Source organism: Bos indicus x Bos taurus, chromosome 19 (genome assembly GCF_003369695.1).
Source record: "Bos indicus x Bos taurus breed Angus x Brahman F1 hybrid chromosome 19, Bos_hybrid_MaternalHap_v2.0, whole genome shotgun sequence".
NCBI lineage: Eukaryota > Metazoa > Chordata > Mammalia > Artiodactyla > Bovidae > Bos > Bos indicus x Bos taurus.
The window spans coordinates 41,566,588-41,582,580 of NC_040094.1; the positions used below are offsets into that span (position 1 = coordinate 41,566,588).

Sequence of the window (15,993 nt, forward strand, 5' to 3'; positions counted from 1 at the left end):
AACTGTGTTCAGCTCAGTGATTCTTCAGCAACATGATAGAATCACTGCGCAGTTTTAAAAGTTCCGATGCCTAGCCACACACAAGATCAATTAAATCAGAATCTCTGGGTGTGGAATTCAGGTATCACTATTTAGTCAACTCTTCCCAGGTTATTCTAATTGCAACCAAAGTGGCAAACCCTGCTCTTCAGCGGCTAAGCAACGTTCTTGCGACCTTCCCAAGATGGCGGCCACTGACAGCTTCCGCCTTTACGTAAACCGGCAAGGGGCGGGCTCTCCAGGTGCGCATGCGTGTAGCGTCTCTTCGCCCTCTGCTCCCTGCTCCTTTCTCCCCCTCCTCCATTTTGTTCGCGGACGCTGGGGACGGTGGGAGCAGATCCATTTCCGGGTTGGCAAAAGGGGCGGCGGCGGCGAGAAGGGGAGCTTGCCGCGGGGCAAGCAGGACTGGACGGAGCCAGAGCCGAGGTGGCGGAGGAGTAGCTCTTGGAGCCGCTGCGGCCAGGTCGGGAAGAGTGGGTCCAGGAAGGGTGGGTCCGTCGCTGAAATGACCTGCGGATCTGAATGGGAGGGCGAGCCGGGGGAGGGGGGACTGGGGCGGGGCTGTAAGGGAGAGAGGGGACTTTGGAGGAGGGGCCTGTGGGGAAGAGGGGTCCTGGGGGCGGGACCTAAGGGGAGGGGGATTGGAGGCTGGATCTAAAGAACCTGGAGAAGAGGGGGCGTGGGGAATCTAAGTAGGGAGGAGTGGTCGGGAATCGGTGTGGGGCGAGCGCTAACTGTGAGATGCGAAGGAAGGTTGTTGAGAGACAGGAAATAAGGGATCCTGAAGGGCTGGGTGAGGTGAGTAAGACGGCGACTGGGGTGAGGAACGAGGTAACCGTGCGCAAAAAGGGAGATGGGGAGGGAGGACCTGTTGGGAACAGGTAATTAACAGGATGCTCCGGATGAGGAGGCCGCTGTAATATTTGGGGATTGATGAGTGAAAACCACTGGTTATGGGGTAACTGAGGAAATCGCTTACATTAGAGGGAATCTGAGAACGTTAGTTGAGAAGAAAGCAGAATTGAGTTTAAGGTTGGATTGATAAATGTTGAAGTTCGCGAGGGAGCGCGATCTGCAGTTGAGGACTCAGGTTGGAATGATGTGAAGTCTTAATTCTGGCCTCCGCCACCTCCCTAGGATCCACCTTCCTTTTCACTGTTATCTTTGCCCTGTGTTTGTTTCTGAATGACTTACTGCATGTTTTGGGTGACTTTTTCTTTCTTCTACACATGAGAAGAGAACCTCAGGGAATAAGGACGGTTTTAGCCCTCCTGTGGATTTACTAAGTAACTTCGAGGCAGATCAGTTTTTGTCCCCCCCCCCCCCCCCCGCCCCCACACACCACCACCACATTGGAGATGTTGGTTTGATCCCTTTCTGCATCTAAAAGATTGTGTTAAGCAAATGGGATCTTTAAAGTGGTTGCAAAGAAGTGGTTCCTGAAAATAAGACTGAGATACTGATGTTTAGAAGATACGTCGCTCCCAGTTTCTTCCTCTCAACCTTGTCCATTTTTTTGTGCCTTGTGCCTGGGAAGAGTTGGTTTGGATTTGATACATGTCCAATTTCTAAACTTTTCTTATTGTCAACTTTTAGTAGCCAGAAATTTCATATTGTTGTGTTACGCTGTATTGGCTGCCGTCAAGATGGGGATGGGGAAGTTAGAATTGGAAATGAAAGAGGTTGGTTGATGGAGAGAACTGATGGAGAATGTGGGAGAATGCAGTATTTTATTTTCTAGCTACCAGAGTATTTTACTCCTGACAAACACTTGCTTCGTGAACTCTTTGAGAATTCACTAAAAAATAGTTGTAGGTCGTTGAGCCTTTTGCCATGGTTCAGTCACTTCGGCCCTTTTTGCCAGTTGCTGGGGACCAGTGTGCTCATGGACAATTTTGGCTTCTTCTTAATCCTTTAACATCTTGACTGTTTTAGGTTTTCCTTTGGGTGTAATACTCTAAACACCTGGTGCATAGGCGAACTTGTTTAGCTTAGACGTGTTCCTGAAAGTCTTGGCATTTCTGAAGTCTGACGTGGATTTGCTTAAGAGGGGGCAGTTTCTAACTCGGCTTCACACTTGGTATCAGAGTAGTGTTTATCTTAGTTGGTACTGATTAGTTAGGTGATGTTAGCACAGAGACGAAATGCAGGGGAAAGTGGAAGGTGTTGAGAACTGTGGGGTTTTCAGGTTTTACTGATGGCTTTTAAGAGGGAAGAGATGAGTTTTGTTCCTTTTGGTGGATGTTCTTTCTTGATTTCTTAGGCTCTTTGATATATTATTTTTTTTTTAATTGTGTATTATTTTATTTTTGGCTGCACATGGGCTTTCTGTAGGTGCTGCGAGCAGGGGCTGCTTTCGATTGCTGAGCGAGGGCCTCTCGTTCTGGAGGCTCTTGCGGCGGGCTTTAAGGTCGTGTGGGCTTCGGCAGTTTCAGCTCTCCGCCTTAGTTTGGCGCGGGGTCTTAGTTGCCCTGTGGCATGTGAAATCTTCCCAGACCAGGGATTGAACCCGTGTTTCCTGCATTGCATGGTGGATTCTTTACCACTGTACCGCCAGGGAAGTCTGTCTTGGGCTCTTTGGGAGAGTAACCTGGTGTACTTGAATCTTTGTTCCTTTTGCTCTGAATTAATTCTGAAAATCATGGGCTGCTGGTTCAGGTTGTTTCAGCAACTCAACCCCAGGAAGGACTGCAAGGTAGGAAGTACATAGGGATGGTCCCTGACTAAGCATGGTTCGACTTAGAGTTTTCAACTTCACAGTGGTGTGTAAGGGATATGCATTCAGTAGAAGCTGTGCTTTGAATGTTTAATTTTGATCTTTTCCTGAGCTATCAGTATTTGGCTCTCATGATGCTGAGCAGAGGCAGACAGCCGCAGCTCGCAGTCAGGCGATATACACTTATAACCATCCTGTGCCCATACAACTTTTCCGTTTTTCACTTTTAGTGCAGTGTTCAGTAAATGACATGAGCTATTCAGTCAATTCAGTTCAGTGGGTCAGTCGTGTCCAACTCTTTGCGACCCCATGGACTGCAGCATGCCAGGCTTCCAGGTCCATCACCAGCTCCCGGAACTTGCTCAAACTCATGTCCATCCAGTCAGTGATGCCATCCAATCATCTCATCCTCTGTTGTCCCCTTCTCCTCCTGCCCTCAGTCTTTCCCAGCATCAGGGTCTTTTCTAATGAGTCAGTTCTTCCCATCAGGCGGCCAAAGTATTGGAGCTTCAGCATCAGTCCTTCCAATGAATATTCAGAATTGATTTCCTTTAGGATTGACTGGTTTGATCTTCTTGCAGTCCAAGGGACTCTCAAGAGTCTTCTCCAACACCACAATTCAAAAGCATCAGTTCTTCGGCGCTCAGCTTTCTTTATGGTCCAACTCTCACATCCATACGTGATTACTGGAAAAACCAGGGCTATTTTGTACTTTATTGTAAAATAGGCTTTGTGTTAGATGATTTTGCCCAACTGTAGGCTAATGTACGTGTTCTGAGCATGTTTAAAGTAGGCTAGGCTAAGGTAAGCTATGATGTCCTGTAGGTTAGGTGTATTAAATGTATTTTCGACTTAATGGCATTTTCAGTTTATGATGGGCTTATCAGGATGTAACCTGTCTGTACACTTACTTGAGGGTTAAAAACTTGCTTAATATTTTGCTGTCATTTAAGCCTACAGTGTGTCTTTTTGGTTTGTTTTTAGGAAGGTTTGGAAATAAGCTGTGGAGGCTCTGGGCAGACTTTTAGTGTAGCCTGCTTCTTCCACATAATGGTTTTCCGTTTTTCCTATCCTGCCATGTGTTTCTGTTGCTCTGCTGGAACCAGTCCCAAGTGGAAAACAGCAAATTGCACATTTTTTCCCCCTCCTTTTTAGTCTCTGGTGGATGTCTTGTTTGTGTCACAGTTTGATACCACCAAATTGAAAGAATTCTTTACTGCTTCAGAGGGAGAGGGTGACAGAAGCTGAGCTGGGTTTCCTGGGCTAGAGAATGGACTCTGTCAAAGCAGAGAATAGTTGCAGAAACACAAACCGGGACCTTGAAGCTGTGACTAACATTTTGGCAACATGCTTCCCTGTGCCAAATAACTTCTTTTCTTCCTGAGTGTGATTGTTGATCTCCTTCTCAAAGTAGGCTCTTGTTGCTACTGTTCTGCACACAGCTCCCGAGCAGAAGTTGGCAGAGTTCCGGTTGACTGTCTCTTGGGGGATGTGGCCTGGATTAGAGTAGATGGGGTGTTCCATGTCAAAGTGAGGTTCATTGGCAGATCCTGAGAGCCTCTCTGCAAGGAAATGGAGGCGGTACTCTTTACTGAATGTTCTTACACTCCTTTATGTTTCTTCTAAATTCAAATCTGTTTCTTATTCATCTGGTGATTAAATGCAGAATCATTGCCTTTGCCTAGCTTTCAAAGTCCAAGGCGTTGAGGGAAGAGAGTGTTTCCGACTTTTTGTCACTTCACTCTCATTCCCAGGCCTTTGAGCCTAGGGAGCCACAGACTAAACTTATGAGCACTTTTTGGTATTATTATTAAAGGTATTTAAAAATACTGGATAGAGCTTTATGGAGAAAAGCAATGTTAGTAGGGAAAGAAGGCATTTGCTAATACCTGTGTCAGTCTTAGCTCTCTTAAGATTTTGGCTGATGCCTGTGGAGGCAAATAGGTTATCAAATAGGGAAGCCAGGAATTAGCTTCTCACTTGCCATTTAGGCTTGGCAAAGTTGTAACAATTTAGTATGACCATCCTAAATACTTAATTCTACTTGTAAATGCTCTTTTCAGTGTGTTCTGCTTAGTGGATGCACTTTTGTTTTTCAGGAGATGATTATTTGAAGATAACTGTGTTTCCATTAGGTCTTGGAATGGATTATGAAGATCATTTCTCGCAGTATATGGCAGTGGCCCCGTAACATTGCAGAGAACCTCAAGACAAGTTTTGGCGGCCCTGGATTCACCTTTCTCCTCCCTTCATTAGCCCAGAGGATTCTGTTCCTGATATGCAGGTTCAGATCCAGAGGTTTTGACCCTGGTCCAGGGCTTTGATTGTGGTAACAAATATGATTATTGGAGTTGTGTTTAATCTAGTCTCGGGTCTTTCTTTCCTGAAGAGTGTCTTGAAGTGAGGCAAATCTGTATAAACAAGGAACATGTGTAGATTTCCTCACCATTAAAAACAATTTTGCGGGGGGTCTGTGCTGGGTGTTTGTTGCTGCGCGGGCTTTCTTGACTTGCCGCAAGCAGGGGCTGCTCTTTGTTGGGGGCACAGGCTTCTCATTGCAGTGGCTTCTCTTGTTGTGGCGTGGGCTCTAGAGCGTGGGCTCAGCAGTTGCGGCTCCTGGGGGCTCTAGAGCACAGGCCCTATGGTTGTGGTGCACGGGCTGGTTCTGCAGCGTGGAATCTTCCCAGACCAGGGAGTTAATCCTTGTCCCCTCCATTGGTGGGCAGATTCCTATCCACTGTACCACCAGGGATGTCCTCCTCCCCATTTAATAATTGGTTTTCAAAAATTTTTTAGCTTCTTAAACTTCATGGATTTATATTAAGCTCCATTTAGATTGAGGCCCCTGAAAGTAATTTGTTTTTAGTTGGTATTTATGATAATATTTCCATACGAATTCATCAGCCTGCCCTCTGTGCTCATAGAAAGCCTGAATCAAGTAGTCTCTTTCTTTTTCCCCCCCAGTAAACCCTCTGACTGTGAATCAGTCTCCATATGTCCATATTGGAACATTTGGTATTTTTTAAAAAAGGAATTTTCTAAAGGGGTACAGTGAATTATGGGGCATGCTGTCTGAGACGTGTGGAGAGTGAGTTTTCCTTCTTTCCACTTCCACCTTCCCAGTGCTCAGATGTAGGCAGGGTGTTTGTCATTAAAGATCCAGGTATGAGACTAAACTCTTGCTGTCACTGTCTTACAAGGACAGGACTTTAAAGAAAATAGTAATAAATCTCTATTTAAGAAAATAATAATAAAAAGATTATTTTCTTAAATAGATAATACGCTCACATGGCCCAGAATTTGAAAGGTAAGAAAACGGTATGCGTTGAGCAGTCTGCCCTCTACCCTTGTCTACTTTTCGTTCTGGTTTGTCTTCCCAGTCAGCTAATAGTATCCATTTCTTGAGATCATTTTTTTCTTTTTTTAGTCTTACTTATTTATTTTTGGCTGCACCGGGTCTGTGCTGCACGTGGGCTTTTTCTTAGCTGCAGTGCTTGGGATTCATCTTCCAGTGGTTTCTTTTATTGGGGAGAATGGCCTCTCGGATGCTCAGGCTTCAGGAGTTGTGGCGCATGGGCTTAGTTGTCCAGAGGCATGTGGGATCTTCCCAGACCAGGGAAGGAACCCATATCCCTTGCATTGGCAGGCAGATTCTTAACCCACTGGACCACCAGGTAAGTCCTCTTGACATCCTTTCCAGAGATAATGTGTACAAAGTCAATATATATGTGTCTTGCATTTTTTAAAATGAGTGTCACACACTAATTCTATGTACAGTTTTTAAAAAACTTACTTTGGCAATCAGTCATTCTATATGAACAGTAAAGAGAGTAACACCTGCCCTATCCAGGTAGATATTTAATGTTTCCAGTCTTTTGCTGTTACAAACTATGCTCCAGAGAAAAACTATATATATCTGGCCTTTTGCATGTGTGATTATATCTGTAGGGTATATTAGAATTGCTGAGGCTGCTTTTTTGGGGGCCCTGTTATTCATTTCCTTGACAATTTTCGAGTTCCTACTGTGTGCCAAGCACTGTGGTAGGTACTGGTGATGCAACAGTGAAAACAAAACTGATTCAGCCTTTGCACTCATGCGCTTATGGTCTAGTGGGGAAAACAGCCATTAAACGGGTAATGAATTACGGTTGCCGACAGCACAGTGGAGAGTGCAACTGACCCTAGTTCATTGAGAAGGTGGCCGGTCAGGGAAGGTTCCTGAGGAATTGACTTCTAAGGCTGAAACCTGAAGGATGAGGGGAGGAAATGGCAAAGGTGAAGGTCCTGAGGAGGGAAAGAACGTGGCTATGTGGAGAGCTGAAGGGAGTCCCGGTGTGTCTGGACCTTAGGGAGTGAGAAGCAGAGAGATAGGAGGCAGGACTTCAGAGAGTGTGAGTTCTTAAAAAATACAGGTAAATGGCGTAGTTCATTTTAAGTTCAACCTTTCCAGTAGAGATTTCTTTCTGTCAGTTCTCTCCACTGGGAGTAGTTTACCACTGTTGATGCTGAAATCATCAGTATCATAAAGAACAGGAATTCTGTACAGCGGAACATGTTTCCAGAAAAATTTCCTGGATAAAGCCTGTTCTTTTAGTCTTGATTTCTTTTAGCTCCTGCCCATTAAACTCTTGTGGCTGGATTAGAACTTAAAATGTGGGGCTCTTGAGAACTGGTTTGGAGATTGTTGGGGCGCTGTTCTTAGATCATGGGGGATGATGGGCTTGTTAGTTTGCCAGACCTGGTTATTTAAGAAACAAAACCTCCTCACCTCTGGGGATTATTGACTGTTTTTTTGGTAAGCTTCATGGGCTGGAGAGAGAACACAGATGTTCTTCTTGTGAACTACTGAAAGTAATTTGTCATCTAGGCCGTATGTCTTAACACGGTGCATGCATCTTACTGGACATGCAAATGGATCAGTAGCTCAGGGCCATTATAACTCTGAATATATGAAACCATTTTTATCTGCTCTATCTGCAGTATATTTTATATTGACTTTTGTTCAGGAATCACAGTACTCTTCCTCAAAGCCCAGATGGTCCCGTTTTGATTTAGTACTTACTTGTGTAATTGGATCAGCTTGCCCTGTTTTCATACTTCAAAGTAGACTCCTGATTTTGCAGACCATCACTAGTGATCTCAGAATGAAAATGTGCAGATTTTTCTAGCATTTCAGCAAGGAGCATCTGTGTATCTGATGGCTTAAGGGTATTAGAGTGAGAGAAGAAACTCTTCTGCAGTGAAAGTCACAGCTTTGTTAATAGACTTTCTGTGGTGAGTTGGGACTTAATATATTATCTTTGAAATGAGGCATGACACTTCTCTCCATGTGAAGTCTGGATCAACGTTTTATGGAGCATCTGCTTAAATTTTCTTTCAGGCCTTTTCTTAATGGAGACTGTCATCACTGATTTTCCTTCCTCTGACTGTTCTCTGTATGTTTTCTACTTTTATATTTGTGCTGTGCAAATGATGGAATACACATAGAAGCCAAGTGCTAGTCTTGTGAGATGGCCAGCCTCAAGTGAGAAGAGCTGGTTTTTGTCATCAGTGACTAGATTTCAGCCTACCTGCTAAGTCTTTTAATTTCATTAACAGTTTCTTAGAACTTGTAAAGATATTTTGATAGCAGATGTTGGTTATTTTTGTTTTTCAGTTAGTTGCATTAAATGGAGAACAAGACCTGAAAAGGGGGCTAAGTAATTGGTTTTAAGATTTATCCCTCTATTTTTGTGCTTACCTTTGCAATTAAATTTTGCTTATGCGTTCTTACAGTGGCCTGGAAGTTCCGCACGTATTTGACTTGAGATGGTGTGAGCGCTGGGTGGTGAACCTTGTTTGGTTACACCCAGGCGGTGGCACAGATTCAGGTCACATTAGGCAGCCTTCTTCATTGCATTTGAGCCTGAGACATGAGTTATTTTGGTTTGTTTGGGGTTTTCTACTTTCTTTAACTGTGTTGGTAGCAGATCCAATGTTGACCTTTCTTGGGAAATTTTGGTAGTCTGAAGCTTGGTTTTGTTGTACAGTGTTAGATTTTTTGGTTTTAGTAGTTAAATTTAAAATGAAAATAGTAAGAATATATAAAGAGTCAAATAGTACTGTAAGTCTCGTAGTACTTAAGAGCTGCTCCATTTCTCCTTACTTATCCTCTGAATGCTTTTAATATTTTTAATAATTTAATAATACTTGTAATATTTTTTGTGATGTATATTCATGTTTCTACATAGTATTCTTACACTGTTATGTCTTGATTTTTCCATTCTTAGATATTATCTATTGAGTTTCTGCTGTGGACACTTGAGTTTTGCATTCTTATGCTGCTATTCATGCACAACCCTTCCTGCTCTCTGCATTATATATATATATATATCACTATCTTGATTAAATCAATATTCTATATGTTTTGGTATTATATATCATGATTATATATCACTGTAGCCTATCAGGCTGTTCAGTCCCTGGGATTTTCCAGGCAAGAGTGCTGGAGTGGATTGCCATTTCCTTCTCCAGGAGATCTTCCCCCACCCAGGAATCGAACCCAGGTCTCCTGCATTGCAGGCAGACGCTTTACCGCATTGCAGGCAGACGCTTTACGTCTGAGCCACCAGGGAAGCATTATATATCATGATTCAAGTAGAAAAACCAACCATTCTTGGTATTTCACAGATTATCAAATCATGAAAGGCCAGGGGAGCATAGGTCAGGGAAAGCCACTTGCAGGGCTTGAAAGAAACTGCAGTCATTAATAATCCTGACTGCCTTAAACACCAAAGCAGCCAATTTACAGAATATTGAAAACTGCTGCAAACCACATGTCTGTCATCTGTCAGAGGCTACACACCTGCTCATTGTTCCTGGAAGATCAATAATGGCATCTACCTTCCTTCTATCTTCTAGATCTTGAGTGAATGCTATGTGTTGGTGGGATTTAAACCACAACCCAGTGACGGGATTCTAGGAAAAGTAGTTCCCAGACCTCCAGCCTCCCTCCTCTCCTGTGAGTCCAGAGGGGAGTAGAGGTGAGTGTTACCAAAAGAAGAGAAAAAAGTAGCATCCAATATAATGAGTGTGTACTGTGATTATATTTCCTTCTTTATATATATTTTTTTTTCCCTTAAGTATTATATTTGCCTTTTTTTCCTGTCTTATTTCCTTTTTTTGCTTGATTTACTAAGTATCAGTCTTTAATTCATCCCTAACCTTGGATGGAAGTATCTCTTCTCAGCACATTTAAACACGTTGGTGGAGTCTCTTCCAGAGACTTTATGAGAAAGATCTATAGGATGGGTGCACTTTTTGAGGGTTTGCCTGTCTGAATCATCTCTTTTCTACCTTCATGCTGGTTGATAGTTTGACTAGATATAAAATACTTTGTTGGGGATCATATTTCTTTGGAAATTTTAAACCTTGCTTTGTGGTTTTCTAACTTTCAGTAATAATATTATGAAATTTGGTGCTATTCAATTCTAGATTCTTTGTATAGGATCTGTTTTTTCCTCTGAAAGATTTTAGGGTCTTGTCTTTACCTGCCTCCTGCTTTGGAGGGTGGATTCTTAACCTCTGGACCACCAGACTAGTCCCATTTAGGGTCTTGTCCTTATCCTTGGTATTCTGAAATGCAGTGATGTGCCTTGGGGTGGATATTAGAATTCATCATGCTTGGTGGTCCAGTGGTTAGGACTCTGTGTTTCTGCTAGCGGGGGCCCAGGTTTGATGCCTGGTTGGGGAACTAATAAGATCCCACAAGCTGTACAGTATGGCCAGGGGGAAAAAAAATTCATCATGCTTGAGATTCAGTGGGCCATTTCAGTCTGCAGCTTATTTCCATTTCCTTCCCTGGTGTCTCAGATGGTAAAGAATCTACTTGCAGTGTGGGAAACCTGGGTTTGATCCCTGGAGTCTCTGGGATGATCCCCTGGAGAAGGGAATGGCAGCCGACTCCAGCATTCTTACCTGGAGAATTGCATGGACAGAGGAGCCTGGCAGGCCATAGTCTGTGGGTCACAAAGAGTCAGACCTGACTGAGCGACTTAACACTTTCACCCTTTCCATCTGTCAAGTTTTCCTGTATTATCATCTCTTATAATGTATTCTCTCTCTGATAATTATTTCTCTCCTCCCTATTTCTCAGAACCCATGTTATCCAGATGGTGAAACTCCTAGACTAGCCCTCAATTTTTTTCCCTTGTGAATTTTTTTCCCTCATTCAGTTTTCAGACAGCCTTAGTTTTTTCTTCCAGCTCTTGTATTTTAAATATTTACCATCAATTTTTTTTAGTTTCCAAGAAATTTTCTCCAAATTTTTAAAAATTTATTTTTAATTGGAGGATAATTGCTTTACAATATTGTGTTGGTGTCTGCCATACATCAACATGAGTCAGCCATAGGTATACATATCTCAGAATTTTATGTATAAATAGTTTTGCCTGTTGTCAGGAATTCTGTTTTGCTTATTTACTTTGCTTCCTGTCTTGCATGTGAGAGGTTTTCTTGAAACGTCTAATAATTCTTGGCTATCTGTTCATTTTTAAGGATGAGGCACTAAAAAGCTGAGTGCAGATCCCTGGCTCATCGAGTGGCGGGCACCGTTTTAGGGTGGATTGGCACTGGTCACTTTGCTCAGAGAGAACTGCTCCGGTTTTCTGCCTGGAGAGTATTAGCCCAGCAGCAGGTGTTTTTGGAACGGAGTGGGAGAAGAGAGCCGGGGATGGGGAGAGGTCTCATTATTGAAGACAAGTTAGGCTCGCTTGATCCCCTTTTGTTCTCAGTGGCTCAGCTGCCCTTAGCTGCCACTGGTCCCTTGGTTCAGAGACCCTCTGGTTCAGCTTCTCTCATCTCCTGCCAGGCAGTGTAGGGGCGGGGACAGAGGGGATAAAAGAATCTTATTTCTTACACAGACTTTTGGTCTTTGCTTTGTTTTTCCTTTCTTTTTTTTTTTAATTGGAGGACAGTTGCTCTACAATATTGTGTTGGCCCCTGCCACACATCAGCGTGAATTAGCCACAGGTACGTTACACAGACTTTCAGCCAGTTCTCTTTTAGCCCCTCCTACACCCCTTTCTCCAGACGTACTGGATGCCTCCAGTTTCTGAGCCTTTTCTGAGATTCTGTGGTAGAAATCTGCTTGCTTCTTTCCACTGCAGGCATTTGGTTTTTTCCTTTCTGTGAAGTTATTTATCATTAGTGCATCTGCTGTCCAGCTTCCAAAATTTTGTTGATACCTCTCTTTATGTTGTTGTCTTGTTTCCCATTTTCTCTTTTTTTAAAAATTTATGCCTTAAAATTTTTTTTTCCTGATTTTAGTAGGTCTGGATTAGGGCCCAGAAATCTTTGTGTGTGTTTGTTAAACATGCCCTAGGATGTGTTTTTTCTTCAGGCAAGTTTGGAAGCTCTGTTTTAGAAGGACCTTCTAAACCATTTATTGCTATCCTGAGTTGCTTTTGTATTCTGGCTGTGTTTTAGTCTGTCTAGCTTTGGTCTGGATTTCTAAATTAGAATGTGTCCTTCATCTGATTAACTCCTCTCTTCTGTAAGTTAAATACTGGCAAATGGTAATAACTTTGGCCTTGTGTGACTGCATTTTTTTAGCCACCATTTCTAAACCCTCCGGTTCCTGGGATGTGTGGGTGGGGAGGACACATTAGTTATGAGCATTGAGCTGCTCTGCATCATTTCACTGTCCAAGTCCAGGAATCTGGTTTTTGTTGTTGTTGTTGTTTGAAATGGAGAATTGACTCAGGCTTTAAAAACAGATTTACTAGTTATCTGTCTTAGATTTATACAGTGTCATTTTCGGAGATGTTAAAGTACTGTGGTTTGAAGTTTGTTTTTAATTTTGACAGTATGAGAGGGCACATTCTCTTCTTTTTGTGTTCTAGATCGTTAGGCCTTACAATGGAGAAGGAAATGGCAACCCACTCCAGTGTTCTTGCCTGGAGAATCCCAGGGACAGAGGAGCCTAGTGAGCTGCCGTCTACGGGGTCGCACAGAGTCGGACACGACTAAAGCGACTTAGCAGCAGCCATCTTTTTAATGAAGCCATTCTTCACAACTGGTTATTTAATTGAACACAAGAGTAGACTTCTCATTGATTTGTGTTCCTTTTAGATGAGAGGACTTGGTTGCCATGTTGCCCTGTATCTGGGAATCATACATAACCTTTGGAACCTGGTATTTGCCACATCAAGTAGTCTATGCATATGTAGGCTTCTGAGTTTATGTTTTTCAGGCTTTTGAAAAATAACTTGGGACAAGAGGAAAGAGTCTTATTAGGGGGAAAAGCTGAATTCTGGGATATATAATTTTATTCTTATTAGAAAAATTATGTTTGAAAGATTATTATCATAAAGTTATATATTTTTCTTCTGCCTTCCCGGTGGCTCAGTGGGTGAAGAATCTGTCCGAAATGCAGGAGACACAGGAGACACGGGTTTGATCCCTGAGTTGGAAAGATCCCTTGGAGGAGGAAATGGCAACCCATCCAGTATTCTTGCCTGAAAAATCCTGTGGACAGAGGAGCCTGGCAGGCTATAGCCCATGGAGTCTCAAAGACTTGGACACGACTAGGCGACTAAACACACACGCGCGCGCTCACACTTCTGCCTCCATCCTTTTTTCTTCCAGGATTGTGTGCTGCTTGTAACAGTGAAAAATCATGGAAGTAAAGAGGTTTTTTTTTTTTTAATTACTTGTTGTATCAATCAGGTTTGCTGCATAGTTAAATTTCCTCGATGGAAAATGCCTGTCATTGGAAAGACGATTTTTTTTATCCTTCATGGAGTAACTTTGGAATTTTAATTACTTCCATGGCCATACATGATAGAAATCTGTTTCACCAGAGGTTTGACTGAATTGAATTTCAAGGGAGAGGGAGCACCTTTTTCCCTGAGAGAAGAGGGCTGTAGATTACTTTTAGATAGCTTTCGGAGGAGGGGAGGGTGGTAAAAGACATAGAACAAGAAGTTACTCTAGTCTGTTGCCTTGTGTTTTAGAGAAACCAAAATTACTTTAGTGGAAACTCTACGGTATTCTGTCATAGAACACATGGAGGCGTGTTCATAGTTTGCTGCTGATGTCAGTTCTTGCGTAATTCGAGGAACCTGTTTGACTCCTGCTGTTAGTCTCTGGCAGTGGTATGTGAATCCTCTCAGAGAGCTCCTGGCTCTTCTCCCATGTGGGGTTCTGTGGCTTGGGAACTGGATGCCTTTGTGCCACTGTGGTGATGAGCTCACGCTTCCCTAGACTGCTGCTTTTCAGGTGCAAGGTTGAAGGGTAGGTGGACGGGTAAGCAAATTCCCAGCAGGGAACTTTTAACCCTGGAAGGCTTCTGGTTAGTACCTAGGTCCCTAGCTGTGCTCAAGCCAAAGAGAGGTGAGGTACAGTCTGTGGGGTTAATGCATGAGGTAACTGCTGGAACTTGTTAACTTTGGATGAGAAGCTATTGGTTTGTTTAGACTTCTTTGGTATAATAGGCATATTGGATGGAGGAGGATACTACTTCTTAAAATTTTTATTTATTTGTTTTGGTTGAGCTAGGTCTTCATTGCTTTCTCTGGTTGCGGCGAGCAGAAGTTACTCTCCAGTTGTGGTGTGTGAGCTTTTCCTTGCGGTGGCTTCTCTTGTTGTGGAGCACAGGCTCGAGGTGCGTGGGCTTGGTAGTTGTGGCTCGTGGGCTTAGTTGCCCCGTGGCATGTGGGATCTTCCCGGATCAGGGACTGACCTTGTGTCCCCCGCATTGGCAGGTAGAGTCCCATCCGTTGTACACCAGGGAAGTCCAGAGAAGGATACTACTATTGGACTTGGAGGATGGCTTCTTCTTTATTTATTTTTAATTGGAGGATATGGAGCATGGCTTATAAAGGCCTCAGGTTTCATCTCCTCCCATTCTTCTCACCCTGTTCTAGTTACCTTGGCGTTCAGTTCTCTAACACATCAAACTCATTTCCATCTCCTTGATGTTTGTTAATTCTTTTCGGAAGATGCTTTCCCCAGATGTTCCTAGGGCTTGGCTGCTCATGGAGAGGCTTCTGAGAGCCAGGCCCCCAGCCCGTGCCCCTCCCCATCTAACAACACCGTCCCCTGCTCCTAACTCCCCTTTATGATTCTCATTTTTCCATTCTTTTTATCACTGATATATGAGATTATATTTGTTTCTTTCCTCTAGAATGTAAGGTCCAAGATTGTAAAAAATTGTCTTGTTAAGCCACTGGAACAGAGGTTATCAGTCTCAGCATTATTCACATTTCTAGACCGGATAATTCTTTGTTGTGGGTGGCTTAGTTGCTCCGTGGCACATGGGATCTTCCTGGACCAGAGATCGAACCTGTGTCCCCTGCATTGGCAGGCAGATTCTTTACCACAGAGCCAGCAGGGGAGCCCTTAATAGGATATTAAAGAATCACACACTTGTTTAAGAAGGGTGAGACAGGGACTTCCCCGTGGTCCAGTGATTAAGACTTTGTGCTTCCAGTGAAGAGAGCACAGTGTCAGTCCCTGGTCAGGGAGTGACGATTCTACATGCTGTGCAGTGTGGCCAAAAAATATTTTTTCTTGTTAACATCTTAAATTCCTATCCATATGACTGAGTCTTGTAAGGTGAAACTAAGGCCCTTGAGTCTTTCCTGAGGGAGATAGCCTACTTAAAAAATATTCAGGGTCATTTTTTTCTCCCCACTGGGGAATTTTTTTCAGTACTTTGGTACAAAAACTGTAATTTACTGTGTAATCAAAGTTGAGATCAAAGGAAAGTACTGTTACTTGAGGTCTCTCAGCATGAAAGTGGATGGCATTAAGATTTAGATTTTTAAAAATTATTTTTTCTTTTTAAAATAACTTGTAAACGAAACCTCAGTTTTATAACAGTAGAATACCATTTGAATAAAGGCCTCAAATTATAGTGGTAACTACAATATCCTTAGATCATTTTAAATATATGAAAAAAGCAGCTAAATTGGATTCTTCATTTATCAAATTAAAAGGCAGCATCATTGTCTTTGTCCTCAGGAGGGTTCCTGCTCCTAAAATGTATGAATATTTGAGAATTGGATAGAAAAATAAGTTTTGTCTTTTGAGGAGTAGAAGAAAGCACTTTTTTAAAAGTGCATTGCTTGAGTTTTATAGAGACTTATCTCTGAATTCTGAGATAAAGTTGACATTAAGAAGACTTAAAATAATGCTCTCTGCTCTTTATTTCAAAGAAACTGTCTCCTGAGGATGTATAAAGCTTATTTTATCAT

At 42.8% G+C, this 15,993-nt stretch overlaps 1 protein-coding gene across 9 annotated transcripts in view; it reads left to right on the plus strand.

Annotated features, from left to right (window-relative positions):
• The first annotated feature begins 208 nt into the window (after positions 1–208).
• The window catches only part of WIPF2 (WAS/WASL interacting protein family member 2), a 40,883-nt gene continuing 25,098 nt past the window's right edge, over positions 209–15,993 (plus strand). For 2 of the 9 annotated variants that reach the window (XM_027516642.1, XM_027516652.1), the window contains exon 1: positions 209–502. In XM_027516642.1, the coding sequence (XP_027372443.1) occupies positions 224–502 (279 nt within the window). In that variant the 5' untranslated portion in view covers positions 209–223. Of the gene's footprint in view, positions 503–713; positions 838–4,854; positions 5,085–9,655; positions 9,778–13,268; positions 14,030–15,993 lie in introns of those variants that run through there. The other 7 variants (XM_027516645.1, XM_027516646.1, XM_027516644.1 and 4 more) reach the window with 7 other exon arrangements.